We start from the raw sequence: 24573 nt of genomic DNA, 5'->3' as shown, positions 1-24573 counted from the left end.
CGCAGGGCAGAGGTCCCCATCCTGCTCCTGAGAAAACAGAAACCTCACTTGAATGTCCCCCAGGACTACTCAGCTGTGGAGACAGAGACCCGAGTCCCCCTGGGCCTTTCACCTCCAGGCTCAGAGTGTGGCTTTCTGGAGAGTACTTTCCTCAGCTTCCTGAACGAAAATCCTTTCTGGCTTTTGATGGTGTGCTCCCCCCACTTCATCTCTTACATCTCAAAATCAGAAACCTGCAAAAGAATGTTCCAGAAGCTTCCAGTGTATTTATTTTCTGACAGCCAGGCCCACCAGAGGGGAGGACAGTTAACATGCGCTCAGAGCTCAGGGGCTGGGGCTGCCCCTCCTGACTGGACGTGAGACGGGTCCCAGAGTGCCCTTCCTGGCCCTGTGGCACATGGGGCTGGGGTGCTGTGCCCCCAGCCAGCTGTGCCAGCTCAGGACGCATCTGACGCCGCTGCGTGGGGCAGGTACCATTGAGGTCCTTCCTGTCCCACACGTTCCTTGTGTTCAGTGAACCATAGGAGGTGCCCCCTGAGCCCCCCGTGCATCCTGGGGGGCCACACTCACGCTGCACCTGTCTCGGCTGGGATGTGGGGCAGTTGCCTGGAGCACACTGGGTGGCAAAACTCGTACAAAAAAAGAATGTGCCTATCTCAGAATCTTTCATATTGATTACGTGCCATAGTGGTGATATCTGAGTTTTATGAAATAAAATGCATTATTAATTTTACCTGCTGCTTTTTATTCTTTAAAATGGGGCTACTGGAAAATTCCACACCACACCTGTGGCTACTGTTCCGCTTCTCTGGGTAGCTCCGGTCTAGAGGCCGCCCTCCCCACCCCCGCCCTCTGATGGTTCTGGGACCCCAGCGTTTTTCTTCTTGCACCAGATCTGTACAGACATCTAAATGGAGCTGCTACCTGGGGAAGGCTTTTTCGGCCCCATTTAAAGACACTCCTGAGTAACCCTTCCAGTCTGCTGGTTATTCCTCTGCTCTGGGGGAGCCTTGTTTTATGAATAAAGACAAAGCTTGCTTTTGTATTTAGATCATCCAGAAACAAAAGCCTTGTTACGCAAATTGCAGAAAACAATGAAAGACTGATGAACATACAAAATCCCCATTGCCGCTGTGTGAAAGCACCTTGCAGAGGACTGTAATGTGAGGCAGACACTTTTCATTTCTGCTTCAAGGGGGCTGAGGCGTGAATTCCCACCACACAGCATCTTCCCTGGGGATGGGCACTGGCCTGGCAGTGCAGCAGAAGGGTCTCTGTTGAGACCCTCACTTGTGAAGGTGGGTTTTCAGCGCTGGCAGGAAAAGATGGGGTTATGTAAATTGCTGGGCCACATGGAAGGAAGAACGCTCTGTCCCTGTCTCTGTCTTTACACAAAACTAAATGTCCACATGGTTAAGACACCCAGAAGGACAAAGGGAGAAACCATAAATACACTGGGAGAAAAGTGATTTTATTTTTAAAAAATAATTGTAGAAAAAGATTTTTAAAGTATGATGTTAGCTTAAGATACCATAATGGAAAAGATGAATAAATTTGCACATCCAAGAAATATTTATGTATGACAAATATATATCAAGTTAAAAGCTGAATTGGAACAACATTTCTAACTCAGTGGATATATATTGTTGTTCAGTTGCTAAGTCGTGTCTGATTCTTTGTGACCCCATGGACTGCAGCACACCAGGCTTCCCTGTCCGTCACCCTCTCCCAGAGTTTGTTCAGATGCATGTCCATAGAGTCGATGATGTCATCCAGCCATCCCATCCTCTGTTGTCCCCTTCTCCTCTTGCCCTCAATCTTTCCCAGCATCAAAGTCTTTTCCAGTGAGTCAGTTCTTCACATCAGGTGTCCAAAGGATTGGAGCGTCAGTTTTAGCCTCAGTCCTTTCAGTGAATATTCAGGGTTGATTTCCTTTAGGATGGACTGGTTGGATCCCCTTGCAGTCCAAGGGACTCTCAATAGTCTTCTCCAGCACCACAGTTTGAAAGCATCAGTTCTTTTATGCTCAACCTTCTTTATGGTCCAACTCTCACATCCATACATACCTACTGGAAAAACCATAGCTTTGACTAGATGGACCTTTGCCAGCAAGATGGTGTCTTTGCTTTTTAATACACTGTCTAGGTTTGCCCTAGCTTTTCTTCCAAGGAGGATATATATACTCTTGTATATGTATATATATACATGCATACATAGTATTCCAATATATTAAAGAAACATTTATATGCTATATAAAGAGAACTCATAAATGTATAAGAAAAATACCAACTCAATAGAAAAATGGATAGTGTGGGAATAAGCAATTCCTAGGGAAAGAAAAACATACTTAATCTCATTAATAGAGAAAAACAAATTAAAAGAAAATATAAATTGCCTCTTCATCGGATAGAGATTTTTTTTTTAATGGTAATGCCTAATACTATAACTGTTAGAAATTTTAACAAAACATCAGTAACGCCTGATACTGCTAACAGTATGCGAAACAGGGACTTTTTATTCACTTTTTTGTCAGAGGTGATGAGAATGGACACTTTTTTGAAAGTACAACTTGGCAGTATCATTCAAAAATGCTTTAGGCTGCACTTTAACCTGACAGCTTCACTTTTGGGAGTTTGCCTTGTGGATGTGGCTGTGCAGGCAGGGTGCACAAAAGGAGATGGGTGGGTACCACACAACCAGCCTGCCTCTGCTCACAGGAAAGGCTTCTCATGAGATGCTGTGAGTGGAGAGAGTTTAGTTTCTTTTGTGTTAAAATTAACCAGGCAGGTGCTTAATTAACAACATCTCCATGGAAAGTACATGCAAGGGAGTGTTCTGAACTGTCAAACAGGAGAGGTCTGGGAAACAGGTCCAGGATGGTCAGGGGAGGAGATGCAGGCAGAAGCTGGCCGAGGCCTGTCATCTTTCACTCATGATAATCGACACCATTTCCTGTTTAAAATAATGAACACATTACTTATATAATCTATATTTAAAGTCTGTATTTGCCTTTTATTGAAAACCCATCCCATTGAGGAGCAAACACTCGGTTATGAATTAGACAAGGTTCCTCTATGCAGACCTACTGTGTCCATGCTCTGATGCTCAGAATCTAGAGACCAAGTCCCCTGTAAAGCTTTATGGAAAACGGTGACTATTCAGCTTTGTTCTCATTAGATTTTTTTGTTCTCGTTTAGAAAAAGTGAAGTCCTGTCTTTTAAAAAGACGGTATTCTCTTTGAGAAACAGGCCAACCACACACATACAAAGTATCTTCATATTTCTTAAATTGCCTTGTTATTACTGCTGTTATATGTCAGTATTTTCCCCCATGTTTATTTATGCCTCTCGTAAAACTAATTCTTTCTCTGTTTCAGAGTTTCCCCAAAGGGGACATTATCGATTTTCAGATCAACCAATCCCATGCGTCCCTGCTGTCCACTCCAGGGTGCTGCGTTTCCCCTCATGTCCACCCTTGGCAGCTGGTCCACACACAGGGCTGGAGGAGGGTGTTCCAGGGCACGGAACAGGTGTTCTGAGGGTGGGGAGTGTGTTCATGAGCACGGATTGTGGCCGGAGAAGGCTGTGCAGAGAAAGCTGCACAGAAGTTCAGGCAGACTTCCTCTGGGAGATCGCTGACCCCTGGGGCTGGCTGAGAGGTTTTAGCTCCTAAGATGTCACAGGGCAGCCAGGTCAGCAAAGGCCACGTACAGCCAGTGGCCAACTTGAAATCAGATTGCGTTCCAACAGTGTGTAAGCACAACGAATCCCTGTGTGTGTGTGTGTGTGTGTGTGTGTGTACTTGAAGAAACAGAATTCCATGACATTCCATGGAAAGTCATCGGGTCCTTGCTTTCCTGTCTGATTGGCTCACCGTGGAAGGAGGTGTGCCCGGACCCCTGAGCTCTAGCATTGCAGAGCGGGTCTTCCGTCTCACTGGGTGATGGGTTTGGGGTAAGAAGGATGGAGGCAGCAGCATGAATTCTGATGAGATCGGGTGTTTTCAGGGTGGTGTGGCCGTAGAGGGCAACATCGTGAATCCTGGGTCTCTTGGCCACATGCCATGATGGTGCTGGAATACGGCTGCCCTTTCCTAGCAGCCCAGCCCCCATCCCCAGCATAGTGAAGCTGTGATCCATCCCGCGCCCCCAGCATTTGGGCATTAGCGGGCACTACTCCCCACAAGTCTTGAAAGTTACCACGTGGAAAGAACCCGTGCCTTGAAGGAGGGATGAGCTCGTGCTAGAAAAACTGTCAGACTAGGTTCTGACTGAGTGCCCAGGGAGCCAGGGTTTCAGGGCTCGGACACCACGCCTCCCAAGCTGCTGCTGCCAGAGCAAGACGGAGTCCTTGAGCATCACTGACAGGGTTCCCATCCTTCTAGAAGGACATCCTCAACCGTAGGTGGGAGGCAGCCTTTGCCTGTCAAGATGTGATAGTACATCTGGAAGGAGGACGGAAAGAGGGGTCTGCAGAGTGCTGGGGCGGGGCAGTGTCCACTCTCCTCTGGCTTTCCAGGTTCCCTCTGAGCAGCTGGGCTTCCCTGGGGGCTCAGATGGTAAAGAGTCTGCCTGCAATGCGGGAGACCAGGGTTCAGTCCCCGGTTTGGGGAAGCTCCCCTGGAGAAGGGAATGGCAACCCACTCCCGTATTCTTGCTTGGAAAATCCCATGGACAGGGGAGCCTGGCGGGCTACAGTCCATGGGCTCGCAAAGAGTTGGACACGACCGAGCAGCTTTCGCCTCTGAGGAGTTTACTTGTCATCTGCATGTTGGTTAAGAGATCACACTGCCCTCAGTGTTCCCCATTACTGCACTGTCTGGGTGCAGCTGGCTGTCATGGAAGCTTTCTGGAAGTATTGTTTCTGCCCTCAGGGAGCACAGGCTGCCTGTGTTTTTCCTCTCTTGCTGGCGTTCCCAGCCCCGTGGGCAGCTTTGCCCTGGCTTTGCACTCAGGCAGCTTTTCAAACAGGCCAGTTCACCAGTCAACAGGACTTGGGTTTCAGGTCTTAGCCTGTTATAATTCAAAATGTAAGCTCAGGAAAGTAATGGGCATGTGACGGAACGATGGTAATCAGGAGTTTCTACTGATGTTTCTGGGAGGCCCCTGCACAGGGCAGGGAGGCGGGAAGTGAATTCTCTTGGAAGTGTGCACATGCTCACAGCCACGGTCACTGCCCGGAAGCAGCCCGGCTGAGCCAAGACCGGTGTCAACAGGCTGACCACACAGCCTGCTGCTCACCGTTGTCTGCGTTTCCTCTGGAGGCTGAAATAAATCTTTATTATCATATCTATGGCTGATTCATGTTGAGGTTTGACAGAAAACAACAAAATTCTGTAAAACAATTATCCTTCAACAAAAAATAAATTTAAAAAAAAAGACAGCCAATCATGGAAGGCATGCTTATGCATACAACCCAGAGCTAGATACAATAAGCTGTCATTAAGTGAAAAAAGCAATTAGATATTCTGAAGATTCTTGAGGGGGGAATACGTTCTCAACCTTGTTGGTGTGAGTTTGGAATTACTTGTTCTTGGTTTAGCATCTGTTTGTGATGTAGGAACAGTGCAGTCCCCATGTTGAGACAAGGCGCTGCACGTGGGAAAGGCCTGCACTCGCAGACGGAGATTCTGAAGGACTGACACTCGGCTTTAGACACGGGTGTGTCGAGAGTCCCTGTCGTGTGACCTCGTCTCTCTTGTCGCTTTGCAGTTTAACTCGGCAGCCAAGCAGCTGATCGAGTGGGACCAGCCCCCCGGGCCAGGTGTTGTGGCTGGGGAGGGCGCCCTGGCCACCACCCCGAGCAGCACGGCCCCCAAACAGCCAGACGGCAAGAAGAACACCAAGAAGCGGCACTCGTTCACCTCGCTGAGCATGGCCAGCAAGGCGTCGCAGGCCGCCCAGCAGCGCCACTCCATGGAGATCAGCCCCCCGGTCCTCATCAGCTCCAGCAACCCCGCAGCCGCGGCGCGCATCGGCGAGCTGGCCGGGCTCTCCTGCAGCGCACCCTCTCAGGTACGGGCCGCCGTAACGGTTCAGGAGGGTGTGAATTCCAGCAGCACAGACTTACCTGTGAAGATCAGCCATGTGCTGGTTTCCCCACCTTGGCAGCACCTTGTCCCGGGGAATTGAAAGTTCCTTCAGGTCCCCTGGGAATTCATTCGGAGCCTGTCTCTGTCTTGAGCATCTTCTTCCTAATTGTTGGGACTGAGGAAACTAGGTTTAGGATTAAGTTCTTGTTACACAAAGCCCAGCAGTTTCGGTGTGACACTGTTTGCTGGAGAGCAAGGTTGCAGGCAGTCACCTTCCTTCCACCTTTAATAGTGGGAGAAGGATGGCCCATCTGGGCAGGAGCCACCCTCCTCCAGATGTCTGCAGTCACGATGGGGTGCAGCAGGAGGGAAATCGATCCCGTGGCTCAACACAGGCACCAAGGGACCTGAATAACTCAGTTTCTTCCTAGTGAATTCATCTCAGGTAGTGTTCTGGATAAAGACACCTTTGAACACAGGTAGTTTGGTTTGGCATCGTTCCCTGAAGGGTTTTGTAAACAGTTGCCTGCAATCCGCGGCACATCTGGGCAGCTGCATTTTAATTACGGGTCCCCAGGGGAAGGTGCAGGTCCTGAGATGTGATCCTGAAGACGGCATCATGTGCCTTAAGCGTGTACATAGATTCAGTGTGCTAGCGGACAGGTGAGCATCCAGAGAGCCCCCCTGAACTGGATCCTTGGGGAGGTGCTGATGGGCTGGCTCGTCGTGCGCCAGACAGGTCTAGGCCACACCCATTTGAGGCAGTGGCCATGGGATCCTACACATGAGATGTCGAGACCAGTGTTTATCAAGGGGCTCCTTGGCATCTGACGTACATGACGCCCACCACACGTTTGGGCTCAATAACCTGCACAGGACTCTGCCTTGCCCCAGAACAGACACTCCAGGTTTTGTGTGTTTCATTGTGATTTGGCCTCCCAAGGTTAGCTGGTCTCGTCTGTTTCGTTAGGTGTCTTTCTTGTATTCACTGCTGTTTCCTTGGCAGGTTCACATAAGTACCACTGGCTTGATTGTGACCCCACCCCCCAGCAGCCCCGTGACCACCGGCCCCTCATTCACGTTCCCGGCGGAGGCCCCTTACCCAGCCGCCCTGGCAGTGAGTATAGCCCTCCCCTCCACTCCCCCACCCCTGCCTGCTGGCCCGGCCCGTCCACCCTGCTGACGCTTACTGGAGGTGGCGGAGGTCTCTGTCTTTCACCTCTGCTGACACACACTGGAGGTGGCGGAGGTCTCTGTCTTTCACCTCTCTCTCTGTTAATTTTAGCAAAAAATTGCATAGGCTCAGGCCTACAGCGGCGCTTTATTTTAGCAGTGGAGGTGGGTGGCCTGAGGCGACAGAAAGAGCCCTGGGAAGCTCTTTCAGTGTTCATTAGAGCTCAGCCCGGTTCTCTGCAGGCTTATTCCCCTTTGCTTCTGTCCGGTTTCTAGGCGGGCTGGTTTATCCAGGGACTGAGGAGGCTGGACTCCCCAGGCTGGGCGGTGCCTTGGTCCCCAGAGCTGGGACTTTTGGCTCTGATCTCAATTCCACTCTGGGTCCCTGGTCTCCTGTTGACCTGTGTGGCCGCGGTGCCTGGGGGCTCTCAGAAGTGAGTGATTCTGCCCACAACCCCGCAGCCTGCAGACACAATCAGACAGGGGGGACACCCTAACGGGGGAACGGATAGGAGGAGCAGAGCAGTCCTGGGAGGCTGATGCAAAGAGGAACCCCGAGGGGAGAAAACTGAAAGCGCAGAGACAAGGCGCCCGACCCTGGGAAGCAGAAAGCAAGGCTCTAAAGATTGCGCCTCCTGAGCTTGCAGGTGAACTGTGGGGAGGGAGCCTGTCTTGTCCAGGACACGACCCTGTTACATGTTCAGGCTCTTTCTTCCAGTGTGAGGGGAGTGAGGAGAGAGGAGATCACTGACTCCCCTCTCCCAGGGGGACCCACCCTCCGCCCGCCTCACAGAATCCCTCCTGGCTGCGATGCCCCGGGGGAAGCTGTGGCCAGCAGTGGGGGTCCTGGTGCCCCTCTCCCAGGGGGACCCCGCCCAGCTCACAGAATCTCTGCTGGCTGTGCTGCCTGGGGATGCTGTGGCCAGCAGTGGGGGTCCTGATGCCCCTCTCCCAGGGGGACACCGCCCACCGCCCTCTGCCCACCCCACAGAGTCTCTGCTGGCTGTGCTGCCCAGGGAAGCTGTGGCCAGAGGCGGGGTCAGGCCTGGGGCAGGGAACCAGCCCAGTGGTGCGTGAATGATGCAGCTGAGAGGTTACTCAGCCTCCTTGGGCCTCTGTATCCCCTCCTATAAGATGAAAGGCATCCTGTCTGCCCTGAAGAGGTGGCACCACCTGGGGCCTGGTGAGGGGACTGGGGCAGCTTCCCATCACCCTCTGCCAGCGCGGTGGCAGCTGTGACGTGCCCGCCGCTTTGCTCGGAGCCTGGGGTCTGGCTCGTCGTTAGCGTCCTCTCTGTTCTGTGCACAGGGGTGGCGAGGCTTCCCAGGGGCTAGTTTGTGTTCAGGTTGTGGACTTTGTGTATGTCGTGAAGATGGAAGACCGAAGGCCCGACTTGCATCCACCCCAGGCCGGGACCTCACAGCTTGTTGTTGGCTCCATCTACTCGTATTTTCCTCATTTCCTTTTGCCTCATTTTTCTTTTATTTATCATATCTTGATACATTTTATGAATAGTTGAAAGCTGACTTTGGAATAAGGTGGGCTATAAATAAATGCAGGATTAGTATCTAGCTAGTAGATACTAGTGCACTAGAGACTAGTGTACCTTTGCAAGCTTTCTGTAGAGTTAAGTAAGCGTGTTCCTGTATTTAAATAGAAGTTAGTAAGTTCCAGTTAGCATTCAGGCTGTTTTTTGTTAATGTTTCTGGAACAATTACAGCTTCCTTGATACAACAACTGTGTGGGGTGGGAGAAGTTGCATTGATTCCTCTGGGGAGAAAGGGGAGTCAGGTAACTTTTACGGAAAGGTGGTTTCCCTGAGGTTCCATTGGCCCTGAGTGTTTCACCCAGAATCAAGTTTCCCAGTCTTCCTGCCCTCTCATCTCCAGAGAAGACCCTGTCTGTCCATCCTTCCTTCCTTCCCACCCACCCCAGTACATTCACACGCTATTGGAATTTTCATTTCCAAATGACCTTTTCATGTGGCAAAATTCTAACTTGATTTGTTAAGGGAAAAATGGCTGATTTTTCTGACCGTAGAAAAATTAATTAGTGGAAAAGATGTAGAGCTGGCTGTGTTTCAGCCCTTGTGGGCTAATTATTTTACGATGAGGGAATGGCCAGTTACTCTGAGCTGGGTGCACCCTAGGGCATCCTGAGCACTGATCACAAGAGAACACGAACCCACAAAATTAATTTACACCCAGCCACTTCATCTCAGGATCCTATCAGAGAGCCTGAATGTTCAGCACAAGGATTTATTAACGATGTGTCTCTGCCACTTCCGCTTAATGGAAAACTAATTATAAGCAGACCCACGGCCTGTTGTCCCAGGTGACGCCTGGCTCTCAGAGCCCAGAGTTGGCAAGCAGGAGTGCTGGATTTAATGTGTTAGGTTTAAGTGGGAAAATCTCCATAACAGGTGCCCTCTGAATCTTCCATCAACCTGGCGAGTGTCCTGTGTAAAGTGTGAGATCCTCCCAAAACCTAGGGTGCAGTCACAGCAAGAACAGGTGGCGTGATGGGAAGGAAGCCGCCCTTTCCCTGGTGTGGGTTTTAGGTGCTGAGGCCATGGCTGGACCGGGAAGCGAGCGGTGTTTCCAGCACTGTTTCACAAGGTAAAACTGTTTAATCTTTTACGCAAAATGAAATTGTGAGCGTGTTGTCCTAATTGTCTCACATGTAATAGTTAAAATGTTAAATAACTAACATTGGAAACAACTCTGGTATTCCATGTAATTCACACATCCACTGTTCACAGCAGGGCAGGTTTTCCTCCGCCTGGTTCTGTGGGGAGGAGGGTGCAGATCTTGCTCCTGTGTCCTCTGCACACCAGCAGTGGACCTTGTGAAACAAGGGAGGGTGACCCCCGGGGCCAGCCAGGAGGTTTTAGTCACAAGATGTCACAGGGTAGCTGGGGCAGCGAAGGCTGCATGCAGCTTGTGGCGAACTTGGAGTCACATTGCATTCTAACTGTGTGTAAGCACAACTAAACTGCGTGTGTGTGTGTGTGTGTGTGTGTGTACCTCAAAGTAAACGATGTCAGCTTCTCAGAAGAGCCAAGATGTACTTGGGCCCTGTGGCCCATGGTGGAGGTTCCAGAGGGTCAGGGCAGGGCCCTGGATGTAGGGGCGGGATGTCACGCTTGGCAGTTGGAGAGGCAGAAGTGGCACCTTTGGAATTGGCAGGATGTGAAACATTCAGAAAATGAAGATCATGGCATCCAGTCCCATCACTTCATGGGAAATAGATGGGGAAACAGTGGAAACAGTGTCAGACTTTATTTTGGGGGGCTCCAAAATCACTGCAGATGGTGACTGCAGCCATGAAATTAAAAGATGCTTACTCCTTGGAAGGAAAGTTATGACCAACCTAGATAGCATATTCAAAAGCAGAGACATTACTTTGCTGACTAAGGTCCGTCTAGTCAAGGCTATGCTTTTTCCAGTGGTCATGTATGGATGTGAGAGCTGGACTGTGAAGAAGGCTGAGCGCCGAAGAATTGATGCATTTGAACTGTGGTGTTGGAGAAGACTCTAGAGTGTTCCTTGGACTGCAAGGAGATCCAACCAGTCCATTCTGAAGGAGATCAGCCCTGGGATTTCTTTGGAAGGAACGATGCTAAAGCTGAAGCTCCAGTACTTTGGCCACCTCATGCAAAGAGTTGACTCATTGGAAAAGACTCTGATGCTGGGAGGGATTAGGGGCAGGAGGAGAAGGGGACGACAGAGGATGAGATGGCTGGATGGCATCACTGACTCGATGGATGTGAATCTGAGTGAACTCCGGGAGTTGGTGATGGACAGGGAGGCCTGGCGTGCTGCAATTCATGGGGTCACAAAGAGTCGGACATGACTGAGCGACTGAACTGAACTGAACTGAACCAGCTTCGGAGAAGGCAATGGCAACCCACTCCAGTACTCTTGCCTGGAAAATCCCATGGATGGAGGAGCCTGGTAGGCTGCAGTCCATGGGGTGGCGAAGAGTCGGGCACGACTGAGTGACTTCACTTTCACTTTTTACTCTCATGCATTGGAGAAGGCAATGGCAACCCACTCTAGTATTCTTGCCTGGAGAATCCCAGGGACAGAGGAGCCTAGTGGGCTGCTGTCTATGGGGTCGCACAGAGTCGGACATGACTGAAGCGACTTAGCAGCAGCAGCGGCAGCAGCAGAACCAGCTTCACAGTGACCACAGAGAAGCGCTCGGCATCTCGGGGACCAGCGTCTCCTGATCTGTATCAGACTGTCCTGAGGGCAGCAGAAGCACAGGAGGTTTTCTCATTGCCAAAGAAAGACCACGTTGAGCATCTGCGCCTCCTGTGGGCAGAGCTGGGCACCGGCAGCATGGGGACAGCGAGGCGGCGTGTGGCTCCACGGCCACGTGGATCCTAACCACCAGAGCCTGCCCCCGAGCCTCCACTCCTGGGTGCCAGAGCCATGTTGCTGAGAGCTCCGTGGACAGCAGAGGGCCACGTGCATCGTTTCTGCGAGTCAGGGAGCACGCGTGCACCCCTCTCCTCATGTGTCAGAGATGGAGCCCTGTATCCGCAGCTGTGAGAGGAGGTCCATTCCCAGAGAGAATTAATTAATCTTCCTAATTGCCAGATCCTTAATTACACCTCCCCTTCAGACACCATCTTCCAAGCATCTGTTTCTAGCATTTTAAGTACTTTCATTTTTTTTCTTTTTTTCATAGCTGTGCCTACGACTGACAGGCTTAATTCTACTAGGTATCCAGATGAGACCAAAGCTCACCTCCCATCTTCTTAACTTTACTGAATCCTGATGCCTGTGCTTTTTTAATCACTAGTATCAGCGCTTCCATTTTTCTACTTCCAGCTCATCGTTTAAAAAAGGCAGGATACTCAGTTGCACACACACTGCTGTGTGCAAGGGGTTGATGCTGCAGGAATTAGTGGCAGCACGCCCCGAGGGGACGACCAGCCACTATCCCTCTATTGGCCGAGCAACTGAGTTCACAGCACAAGCCGAGTGTTTACAGAGTTGAAAGTGGATTCACTGGAAGCGGATGTTTAGGAAGGATGGAATTGGAGGGTGTTTAATGATCTTTGCTCAGAGGACCCAGAAATGCCCAGAGTCTTACGCTGGTGGTCACTTTCTACCCCAGAAAGAGAGGGGGGGGGGGGTGTACACACAAAGGGCTGTCGGGAAACAAATGGACCCTTAATGTAGCCTGGAAGAGAGTGGGTATGTGTCTGTGTAAGGCTGAATCACTGCTGTGGGGAAGAAACTGACACAACATCGTAAATCAACTATCCTCCAATAAAAAAGTTAATTAAAGAAAGAGAGGACAGATCATTTACAGCCAGAACCCCAAGCTCCAAGCAGAGTGCTTTCCTGGTCAGCGGCCCGTAGCCCTCACCCATGGTTAAGACCTCGTGGAGCTCAGCGCCTGGGCATCTCAGCACTGGTCACTGGAAGGGGAAAGGGCAGGGGGCGCCAGTGAGGAGGGGCCCACAGCACGGCCTTGGATTCTCCCTCACTGTCCCCTGGCCGATGTGGCCCATCGCGCAGGAAGGGGAGTGGGGAGGGGGCACCAGCCAAGAGGGGCCCACAGCACGGCCTTGAACTCTCGCTCACTGTCTCATGGCCTGACGGTAACCTGGAGCCAGCCACCTGGACAGGATGCTTTGCTCTTGGAGGGAAACTGAGGGCGGCCTGCAGGGGCTGAGCGGGGACTGGAGTCTGCACAGCATTTCTGACACCAGCCCTGGGCTGCCTCCTTGTCCCAAGATCAGTGGGTCGGGAACACAGTCTGGATGTGGCGGACCTGACCCTCCCCCATCAGCTGACCCCCGAGCCCTGATTTTAGGGAACATCCTCATGGTCTCCAAACACCAGTGCCGGTAGCAGAGGGTCTGGATCTGCAGAAGCACAAGCAGAACCTCATCTCAGCGACCACGAGGCCACAGCCAGTCCCCTGTGTCGGATCTCAGAGGCCCGGCCACAGCCTCAGCCCTTCCGCAGCACTCAGTGGAAGCAGGCCAGCTGCAGAAGGCCCCAGCGAAGGGGAGGCTGTGGCTCCCGCGGGACGGCTCACAGCAGGTTCCTCCCAGGCATCTTTGTCCCTGGGGTCTTTCAGTGTGGGCTGTTCACCAGCACCCGTGGGGCCTGCTGGCCAGCCCAGCCCTGGACGTGCCCGGGCCCTGGCATCTGACCAGCCTCACAGGACGGCCACGTCATGGAATCCAGTTAGGATGTCTGCTCTGTGTGCTTACCTCCAACATACTCACACACACACACACGTGTGTGTTCTCCCGAAGATACACAGCCCAGTGCTGGGGTATGCCAGATGTCAAGTGAGTCTAACTTATGCTTTATAAAATTCATACACACCAAACATTTCCTTTCTGTACTTACTAACTATAGGAGATGACCTTTTCTTCAGTTCAGTTCAGTCACTCACTCATGTCCCACTCTTTGTGACCCCATGGATTGCAGCATTGCCAGGCTTCCCTGTCCTTCACCATCTCCCACAGTTTGCTCAAATTTCCTGTCCACTGAGTTGATGATGCCATCCAACCACCTCATTGTCTGTCACCTTCTTAGCCTGCCTTCAGTCTTTCCCACTATCAGGGTCTTTTCCAGTGAGTCAGCTCCTCACATCTGGTGGCCAAAGTATTGGAGCTTCAGCGTCAGTCCGTCCAATGAATATTCAGGGGTTGATTTCCTTGAGGATTGTCTGGTTTGATCTCCTTGCTGTCAAAGGGACTCCCTTCTTCAGCACCACAGTTGGAAAACATCAGTTCTTCTGCACTCAGCTTCCTTTATGGTCTGACTCTCGTGACCTTTTCTTACGTTTTGTTGACATAATGTGGCCTATGTCTTTATCAGGCCTATAGATTTCCTTCTGTGTTTTTGCCTTCTTCTGTCTAGAGCCAGTGAGTACAGGCTCTGCTGACATGAGGGTGCAGGTTCCCTCTCTTGCCTCTGCCAGTGGAATTCTCAGAGCCGAGTGGGGCCTTGACTCTGAGTCCTTCCAGGGGTGGGTGGCCTGAGTTCCTTTGTCCACTTGTCACCTGTGCCTCCGCAGCCACACAGCTATGAGGTGGGGCCTGGAGAGACACAGAGGAGACGGCTCAGTGGTGACCTCAGGCACTCCTGTGCTGCTGTGTGCGGCGGCCCAGCTGGGCCCACCTGGGTCACATGCGCTAAGTCTCCTACTGGGGTTAGCTTTGTTTCTCCCACCTTGTCCTGAGACCAGCAGCTCAGGTGCTCAGCCTTTTCCTCGTTAAGGGTCATGAGGGCTCCAGGCCCCATGTGTGCCCACCTGGAGTCACAGCGCAGCCTGTTGTGCGACTGTCCAGCTGGCCTTGCCCGCCCTGGGAGCGCTATCAGCGAGCCTGTCCTGCCTGGGCCGCAGCGTGGGGAAAGTCTCCACTGTGGGAAAATGGAACACAATGTGCGCAACAGTTGCAGTGTGCATCTAGAAACTTGAGGTTCTTCTCTCCTGCAGTGTTTCTGGAACCGTGTAACTTAACAGGCAGATGAAGTAACTGCTAATGAAGTGTCAGATTTTTTTCCCAGACGACAGAAACCCATTGGTGTTCTCCGTGTTCAGAAACCATGGGGTTTTTCTTCCGTTATTCTGACATGGAGACACCACGTTCCCTGCCCAAGTTGCAGTCTTTAGCCTCCTTATTTCTCCCTTGATGCAGTTTTACACTGAGTGGTTCAGAGATTTGGGGCAGCTGGGCAAGGTGGGGGTTCAGGCGAGTCTGTGTGTGCCTGTTTGCTCAGTATCCAGACCCTAAAGAATGATCTGGGCTGTGTACATTAGGAAATAGCAGGCGCTCCATTGATTCTGAAAAGGTGTGGAGTCCTATGGGCAGAGCCCGTAGAGGGACCGGCAGCTGCTTGCGGTGTACTTGTTAAAGATTACCAGCCTTGATAGTCCTGAGCTTAAAAAGCCGGCAGAGCTAACAAGAAAGGAGTACACAAAAGCAGCCAGCATGGCCCTGCAATTGTGGCTCGCTGTTGTTTGTGGTTTGAGAAGCCCAGATGTCCGAGGAGATTTTCTTCTTGAGCGTGACGTCGAGGTTTTCTTCCATGCGCATGGTGTACGGTGCAGCTGGACTGTCTGCTACTATGTTGAAGCTTCGGGTTGCAGAAACAGTCACAAATTCATCCCCAGCAAGCCCTGTGCTGTCAGAGCTGCCCCTTGGGAGGCATTTGGATCCTGATCCTAGTTTGTGCTTAGAAGTGCCATTAATCTTGAAATTGCAAGCAATCTTGTAATTTTTGTTCTTTCCCTCCTCCCAGTTCTGATTACTTACCTGTTTGCTAGAAGGGTTTCTGTGGCCCTAAGACCTTGAAGGAGGATAGAGAGGAGTCTTAAAGGAGGCTTGGGTATAGCGTGTAGCTGCTACTCTGTGTAGATGCCACTGATGTCTTTTTTTTTAATGGGTTTCTGATTCCTTTTCCCTTCCACTTACTGGAAGAGATGTAAATAAGTCATCTGTTCCTTCTTTTTCTTTCTCTCTCCAGACTCTGAATCCTCCTCTCCCCCCGCCCCCTCTCCAGGCGGCCACCCCCACGGGCACTGCTGTAGCTGCTGCTGCCGGGATGGGCCCCAGGCCCACAGCTGGACCCACTGACCAGACCACACACCCGCGGACACAGCCCCGCCCCAGCGTGTAAGTGTGGGGGTCCTTTCTGCCCCTGGACCGAACCCAAATAGAGAGGCAGAGAACAGCTTTCTGGGGGGAGCTGGTGCCAGACTGGTGCCAACTGTGTTTGTGATTGGGAAGCTCATGCTCTAAGGGTAGGCCTTCTTGGCCTTCCTCTGCGAGTGCTACCCGGGCTTCGTTCCCACCTTCATCCCCAAGTAAGGGTGCGAGGGAACAGGGAGGGCCCCGCACAGGTCAGACCTAGAGGAGGTGCAGCGGTGCCCGCAGTGAGTGTCCAGAGTCAGGTTACTCCATTCATTCTGCTCATGGCTCAGTGCAGCCTGCGGGCGGAGGCCCCTCCGTGCACACTGCCCCAGGAAACACTTGGTGCCTGTTCACGTTGCCGCCACTCTCCTTGTGTCGGTGGCTGTCACCTGTGCAGATGGGCTGTTGGGCTCTGTCCGTGATCTGGACTTGCTTTGCCTCTGACTCGCAAGTTCAGCGTCTACCCCGACTGAGCCCACGGATGCACGTGCCGCCCGTTGCTGGTTCAGTGTGCATGGAGAGGCTGTGTGCCAAGCTTCCCGGCGGGATTTTGGACCACATGTGCTCAACAAGGCTGCTTCCCAGGTCTCACCAGGGCCATCTGCAGGCCCAGTTTCCCAGCGGGCATCTGATGCCCTGCTGCAGGTGTGCATGCCGGGGGGTGGCATCAATTCCTCCACACCCACGAGTACCATTTGGCGGGATCATCACCTTTGCACCAGGAGGGCCAGGTGGGAGGTTCTGAGTCAGGCGGCTTCTGCCTTTTCAGAGTGGATGGCTGCCGTTCAGTGGACAGTGATTGAGGCTGCCCACAGATTAAAGGATTCTACTTTCTGTTTACTTTTGTACAAAACATTCAAGGCTTCGTGCCAGCGAAGAGTTCTGCACATCGTGCGGTATGTCTGTTACTCACCTTGAAGTCCGATGTTTTTTCCTCTTCTAGGTATGTTGCCATTTATCCTTACACTCCCCGAAAAGAGGATGAGCTGGAGCTGAGGAAGGGAGAGATGTTTCTCGTGTTCGAGCGCTGCCAGGACGGCTGGTTCAAGGGGACGTCCATGCACACCAGCAAGATTGGGGTTTTTCCTGGCAATTACGTGGCCCCCGTCACGAGGTATGGCTCTGAGCAAGTGGTTTGCTGAGCCCTGAACACAGAAGCTTTGTCCTTTCCCATGATTTCCAGCCTATCCACAGTTCCTTCTCATGTTACAGTTATGTGTTATACAGCCGGCATTTTAGAGGTCCCTGCCTGTATTTGCCAAAGTCCCTTCTAATCCTCAAGATTTTAGCTTACTCTTCACATGTGAAATTGTAAGTTTCTCCCAATACAGGTGCCGGTTTTAAATTATTTGCTTTTAAGTCACATGTGAGAAGACTCTACTACACTGTTTTCAGTATTTTTCTGCTAGGAAATTAGTGCTGTTTAATATAAGCACAAGTGATGTTATTAATCCTCTTGGTTATGTGATGCTTGCCTGACACCTGGCACTCAGAGTTCTCTGTTCTGCACATTAACGCCAGGTCCTCAAACAGCTCCCTGGTGTATGTGCTGTTATGAACCCCACTCCACAGGTGAGCAGGTTGAGGTGGAGAGGTTAAACAATTTGAGGTCACCCAGTGAAGAGGTGCTGAAAGCCAGGTGTGTATTCCCATAGCTTGGTGATTATGTCTGAATTCTCACAATTGCTTTTTATAATGCAATCAGAACTGAAACTCCTTTAACATGACATGAGTCCATCACCCTTCTCAGGGGAGGGCAGTTTTGCTCCCCAGGGGATTTTTGCAGTGTCTGGACATGCTTCTGATCCTCACGATGGGGGAGCAGGTGCTACTCGCCGCCAGTGTATAGAAACCAGGGAGGCATACAGCACCCTGCAGGGCACGGCACAGCCTTCGCAGAAGGGAGCTGTCTGGCCCCAAGTGTCACCGAGGCTGAGAAACCTGTTCTAGGATAGTAGGAGGCAAGCACTTAGGATGTGTTGATATGCACTGTTCACTGAATTTAAATATAGTCCCCGTTCTGGGCACTGAGGAAGCTTGCCCTGGAATGATCGTGATGACCTATGATGGGGTCAGTGCTGAGAAAACCCCGGGTTTTGGCCAGTGGGCTCTTAATAAACAGTCCAACCTAATTGTGTTAAATCATCTCTCAAAGCCCCTGATTTTGAATAAGTGGCTGAACGAACTGACATGCTGTCAGATGTCGGTCTCAATCCTCAGGCTGGCTGGCAGCCTAATCCAGTGAAGATCACTGTCATTGCAGATGGCCACAGAACACTAGCTCCAATTAGACTTGCAGATTTTTCATCAGTGTAAACGTTCTTGTTGGTATATGCTAAAATCCACGTTCACAGCCCAGAAGACGGTAGCTCTGTCTTCCCTGGGGGGATAAAACAAACAAACAAAAACCACAATAACTAAGGGAGATAAACCAAGCAACAACCACATGTCGACTTTCTGAAGAAAACATTTTCCTAAGACTCAAATACAAACTATCAAAAGTCTCTGGAGAGACGCTTCCTGATGGAAAATTCTCTGTTATTCCTCATGGTAAATAATGAGGTTTGAGTTAATGAAGCCTTCTGCTGGGTAGAAAGTTTCTGTCTATAGAACTGTTGTTTAAATGAATTTAGAATATTAAAAAGTACGTTACGTAAAGCTGCACTGAACCGAATGTAATGAAATTCAGCCGGTAAATACTTGTTGCGGGCCAGCTGTGCTGCTGTGACTGCACACGCAGGAAGGGTGGGAAGCAACCATTGCACGCGGCCCTGCTGTCAGGAAACTTGTACTGAGTCAGGAGCGTTTCAGTGGGAATTGACTGATAGGACTCCGCATCGTGTTTTGTAATCAGGGGTCATAGAGGAAATCCACCTGAAACAGGAGAGTCCCGAGGCCCTGGGCCTAAGGCCAGGCTGCTCGGGATGACAGAATTGAAACGCAGGTGAGGGGCAGGCAGGGTGGAGGGAGCCCGAGGGACGTGACAAGAGTATGTGCGTGCACTCGTGCGTGTGCACGGGCAGGTACAGAGAAGGCGCACGTGAGCCCAGCTGTGACAGCCTAGACGTCGCTCTGACAGGCCGAGAGGAAGCGTGCAGGCCCCAGAAGCCCGGGGGAGAGTTACCCCCAGAGGGGAGCCGAGCCGAGGAGCCGTGTCACCAGCAGAGTGCTGTGCGATCTCTCCCCTCAGAAGAGGCTTCCAGAGCTTTCTCTGCCTCGGGGCCACTGTTCCTTGAGTGCGTTGCTCTTACCTTTGGTCCGATAACCGCATTCTACAGGGTTACGTCTTGAAGCTCTGCACCATTTTCTTTGGCGTTGGTCGTCCTCTCTTCCTCTTGCTGACGGACTCGGTTTCTGTCTCAGCAGGGCCGTGACCAGTGCTTCCCAAGGCAAAGTCCCCATGCTGACGACTGGCCCAGCGAGTCGCGGGGGAGTCCCAGCCAACCCTCCCCCTGCAGGCGGGCCTGCCCAGAAGCCCCCGGGGAACGGCGTGGCTGGCTGTCCCGGGGTCCCCACAGCCGTGGTGTCGGCAGCTCACGTCCAGACGAGCCCCCAGGCTAAGGTCCTGCTGCACGTGTCCGGACAGATGACTGTCAACCAGGCCCGGAGCGCTGCAAGGACAGGTGGGCACTGGACTGGGGCCCCGGGAGAGGGGCCTGAGCAGCCTCAGACCTTGTGCACCAGAGGCTGTGAGGATGTGAAGACAGTCTGAGGATGGTGGAACTTTAAAACAGTCTGAGAGAGCAAGGTGGGACTTTAAGACAGTCTGACAGAGCAAGGTGGGACTTTAAGACAGTCTGAGAGAGCAAGGTGGGACTTTAGGACAGTCTGAGAGAGCAAGGTGGCACTTCAGGACAGTCTGAGAGGAAGGTGGCACTTTAGGACAGTCTGACAGAGGAAGGTGGCACTTTTGGACAGTCTGACAGAGGAAGGTGGCACTTTTGGACAGTCTGACAGAGGAAGGTGGCACTTTAGGACAGTCTGAGAGAGCGAGGTGGAACTTTAGGACAGTCTGACAGAGCAAGGTGGCACTTTAGAACAGTCTGAGAGAGGAAGGTGGCACTTTAGAACAGTCTGAGAGAGGAAGGTGGCACTTTAGAACAGTCTGAGAGAGCAAGGTGGAACTTTAGAACAGTCTGAGAGAGGAAGGTGGCACTTTAGAACAGTCTGAGAGAGCAAGGTGGAACTTCAGGACAGTCTGACAGAGCAAGGTGGCACTTTAGGACAGTCTGACAGAGGAAGGTGGCACTTTAGGACAGTCTGACAGAGGAAGGTGGCACTTCAGGACAGTCTGAGAGAGCAAGGTGGAACTTCAGGACAGTCTGAGAGAGCAAGGTGGCACTTTAGGACAGTCTGAGAGGAAGGTGGCACTTTAGGACAATCAGAGAGCAAGGTGGAACTTTAAGACAGTCTGAGAGAGCAAGGTGGCACTTTAGGACAGTCTGACAGAGGAAGGTGGAACTTTAAGGCAATCTGCCGAGGGAGGTGGAAGAAGACACTGAATAACAGGAAGAGGGGGCCAGCACAGTCTCAGCACCATCACTTTACATCGGCTTCATTTGGCTTCGCCTGCCCAGCTTGTGAGTCCAAGCCTGGTCTCCAGACCACAGGTCTGAAAGAAACTGTTACCAGGCGGGTCCTGAGAATGTCGATAGTCCTTCAAAATGTGACTCCTGTGGTCGAGACCAGCCATCTGGGGTCCCACTGCTGCGGAGGCACAGCCCGCGGACTGCCGTCTGGGTGCTGGGATGAGCTTAGTCACTGCTCTGTTTCAGACACAGTCAGACCTTAAGTAGCTTTCTTCTTCCTGAAGCATTTTAAACCTCCCAGGGGTCTTGGTTAACAGTGATAGAGAAAACATGTTCAGTTCTATCCAAAAATCCAGAGCAGGAAGGCAGGTTCCGAGAAAAGGGAGAATAGGTAGCGACACTGGGGCCAGGCTGCTCTGCCCAGCTGGGTGCGTGGGGGGTGGCGCCTCGGCCAGAGCCCAGGGGAACTCCTGCACCCCTGGGTGGTGTTGCCCTGCTGTCACTCGGCAGACATGGCAGCAGACACTGTGTCATGGGACCGAGTGGGCCGCTGACCTGGGATCAGGGAGGGGATGATGTCCAGGGGCCCCTCGAGGGTCAGAGTGTCTAAGCCGCCATGGTTTCTCATCACTGACACGCGCAGGACTCAGTGAGCAGCGGGGCTCCACTCATGCTTTCCTCCTCTCTTCCCGTGTCCAGTCTCAGCGCACAGCCAGGAGCGTCCCACGGCAGCCGTGACACCCATCCAGGTTCAGAGCACCCCGGGGCAGTCCCACCACCCCCTGGCGTCGCCACAGCCCCCTGCCCCACTGGGCCCCCCTGCCCACGCGGCTGCCAGCGGCCTGGGCCGGGTCGGAGGCCCCCTGGCCTGCGCCACAGCCCCAGCGAGCATCCCTGCCGCCTCCCTGGAGCCCGAGCCCAGCGGCCGCCCTCTGACCCTGCTCCCGGGGACACCCACCTCTCCTGACAGCGGCTCGGCAGCCAGGCCAGACAAGGACGGCAAGGTGAGCCCCAGCAGCTGCTGACCCACTTGGGGTGCGGGGAGGTGGGGTTCCATTCAACTCTGGGGCTGGTCCCCTAGCCGCTCACTCCCCTACCCCTCGCTGCCCTGAACTCCTCCTGGTGAGTGAGCTTTGCTTCTGGTTAACTGTTCTGCAGAAATGCACTTAGGATATGAAGGAGTTGGAACTGTAGATCCAAAGTGTTGCTGGTGGATTCATTGTTCCTGCACTGTATTTGATTATAATCTGTGTGGATGTGGATAGTTTTTCTCTTGACTTGAGATATAGGGGGAAATTAACTTCTAATTTGATCTTTTTTATAAAAAAAAGATCCTTTGGGCCTGAATTTCAAAGAAATTGTAAGTGGGAAGCTATGTTTGAAAGACTGACCTGTGGCTGGGTTGTAGACAGAGGCGTGTGTGGTGGTGAAACGTGCACGGAAAGAGCAGCCTGCAGCAGACTCTGGTGATCGTGCTGCGGGCGTGACTTCCACTCCGTGCTCACGCGTGCCCCCCAGACCGCTTGCCAGCTCTGGGAAGCTGTGGGGTCACGGTCATGTACGTCGCTCTTTAAATGACCAGGGAGCCTGTGAGCAGGGCTTTATAAGGAAATAAACTTAGCCTACTAAAAAGTTAATATTTAATTGTTGAGTTAACATGAGTGCTTTTGCAAAAGATCAGTATCAGTTCAATGTTTATGATTAACTACATTAAACTTGTACTCAAGCTCATGTGGTCAACCCTGCCAGGATCTTCAGAAAGTAAACTTACTTTACAGCTTAGATCTGAAGGTTCCAGGATAAGGCATCAGGGGCCATTGTCTCAGAGAATCAGGCTCTGGAGCCCAGGCCTCCAAAGGAAGGATTCATGCAATCTGCAGGATGCCTGTGCTAGGGAGAATAACGGCCCCCATGTCCTGATCCCTGAAATTTGAGAATACATTTCCTTACGTTGCAGCAGGGGTCTTACAGATGTGATTCAATTAAAGGTCTAAAGATGAGTGGATTAGCTGAGTGAGCCCAATATAATAAGCAAAGGGATCTCCTTATAAGGGAGGAAGGAAGATTAGGGCCGGAGGGAGATGACACCAGAAGCAGAGAGCAGTGACCTGTTTGCCCCGCTCAGTCCCCCTCCTGACAAGTGGCCACTGGCCTCTGCTAGGATGCCCTGTGGTCCCTGTGTCCTGTTGCGGAGTGTCAACACTGTCTTCAGGCAGCTCGAACTCCTGGAAAGCTCTGTCAGCACGCACCTGTCTCCCTGTGACTTCAGACCCTCGCACTGTGCTTTGAGGGACTGCATAGAAAATGATGGTCTCCTTTCTATGTGATCCCTGCAGGGAGTTCAGGGTTATCATCTTTTCTTAAAGGCTTCACTCTTGAGGGCTTTTCCCCCACATATTCTTCATGTCACAGGTTTCTAATTTCCCTTTCTAAATCTGCCACCTCATTCAATGTTCCCAATTCATTAAAGAGGTTGTCCCTAATGGCTATAAACTCAGTGACCCATGATTAGTGCAAGGAGCGTCACTTCACCCCCATCACTCCATCCTCTTGCCGGGACACTCAGAGAGAGCTTGGCAGATGCCTGGATGAGATCCAGCTGTCTCTCATTCTCCCATCCAAACAGTCCCCCAGTCGCCTCACCATTTCTGCTGTAACCTGTTAGCCCACATCTCGTGTTGGAGACTTGCTTGGTCTCACTTCCTTTTCTGAGTCAGCCTTTCATCAGACACCCTGTTTTAGGATTTCCCAGGTGGTCTGCAAGCACTGTTGTGGTCATCTATGAAAATGAGGACCACACATGCCTATCTTTGGCATGTTGAGTTGACCTTGGTCCCAGGTTCACCAGGATCTGTCAGAGATCAGTTGTGTTCCAGCGGTTAATTTCCTCAGTCCGCCAGGGTGGATCAGCCTGTCGCGAGGAGTGGTTTCATCTCTGAATCCCAGTTGCTCCCCCATTTCCCTCCTACCAAGGTTTGTTCTTCCTGTCTAGTCTGAAAGGGACTCTTCATGCGTCTGAGGGCCACCATCCACCCCAGGCACCAGATCCATGTCTTTCTTGTTCCCAACAAAACTTTAAAGCAGCACACACCCCACCCCCACTTTTTTTGGTCATTCGCATTTTTGTAAGTTTAAGTTCATTCTGGCCTTTAGCATCTTGACTTGCCACAGCCATGGTATGTTCTTCTTGGGGGCCCTTCTCCTGATCTTTTTGTGGAGGCCTTTCTGTCACTTCCTGGGGCATCATCATCACTTCCTGGGGCATCATCATCACTTCCTGGGGCATCATCATCACTTCCTGGGGCATCACACAAGTGCCTTCATCATCGGGTGCTTCTGCACCTTCACCTGCTGGGGTGATTTACAGTGTGTGCTTGGAGCTTCTTTCTGGAGAGCCCACCCACTGCCCTTAAAGCTTCAGGATTTCCTTCTGAATTTCAGGCCATGCATATATTTTCTTGTAACTTTTAAGATCAATTCTCACTAATTATTAGAGAAATACAATCAAAACTACAGTGAGGTATCAATATCACTTCACACTGGTCAGGATGGCCATCATCAAAAAGTCTACAAATGAGAAGGCTGGAGTGGATGTGAAGAAAAGGGAACCCTTGTACACTGTTATGGGAATGTAAATATGATGACTAGTGCAGAGAGCAGTGTGGAGGATCCTTAAAAACTGAAAAATAGAGTAACCATATGACCCAGCAGTCCCATTTCTGGGCATATACCCAGAGGAAACCATAATTCAGAAAGATACGTGCACCCCATTGTTCACAGCAGCACTGTTTACAGCAGCCAAGATGTGGAAACAGTCTAAGTATCCGTCAGCATAGGAGTGGGTCAAGGAGGTATGGGACATGTACACAGTCGTAAGGAAGAGCAAAATAATGCCGTTTGCAGCAACATGGATGGACCCAGAGATTGTCACACTGCGTGAAGTACGGCAGACACAGAGAGACAAATACCATATAATATTGCTCATGTGTGGGATATAAAAAGAAAAAGGGCACAAGCAAACTTGTTTACAAAACAGAGTAGAGTCGCAGATGTAGAAAACAAACATGGTTAACAGGAGGTAAGAGAGGGAGAGGCAGATTGGGATTGATATACGCACACTACTGTATAAATGGATGACTAACAAGGGCCTAATGTGTAGCTCGG

The 24573-nt window shown here is 51.6% G+C and overlaps 1 protein-coding gene across 2 annotated transcripts in view; it reads left to right on the top strand.

The window, feature by feature from the left end:
* Window positions 1–24573, top strand: part of SH3RF1 (SH3 domain containing ring finger 1) — a 160797-nt gene that overhangs the window by 123481 nt on the left and 12743 nt on the right. For both annotated transcript variants that reach the window (XM_052645071.1, XM_052645072.1), the window contains exons 5-10: window positions 5711–6013; window positions 7037–7147; window positions 15714–15862; window positions 16824–16994; window positions 19247–19503; window positions 21109–21413. In XM_052645071.1, the coding sequence (XP_052501031.1) occupies window positions 5711–6013; window positions 7037–7147; window positions 15714–15862; window positions 16824–16994; window positions 19247–19503; window positions 21109–21413 (1296 nt within the window). The remainder of the gene's footprint in view (window positions 1–5710; window positions 6014–7036; window positions 7148–15713; window positions 15863–16823; window positions 16995–19246; window positions 19504–21108; window positions 21414–24573) is intronic.

This window comes from Budorcas taxicolor, chromosome 8, assembly GCF_023091745.1.
Source record: "Budorcas taxicolor isolate Tak-1 chromosome 8, Takin1.1, whole genome shotgun sequence".
Classification (NCBI taxonomy): domain Eukaryota; kingdom Metazoa; phylum Chordata; class Mammalia; order Artiodactyla; family Bovidae; genus Budorcas; species Budorcas taxicolor.
Note: the sequence above shows the minus strand (reverse complement) of the source record. Positions and strands in the feature narration are given on the sequence as shown.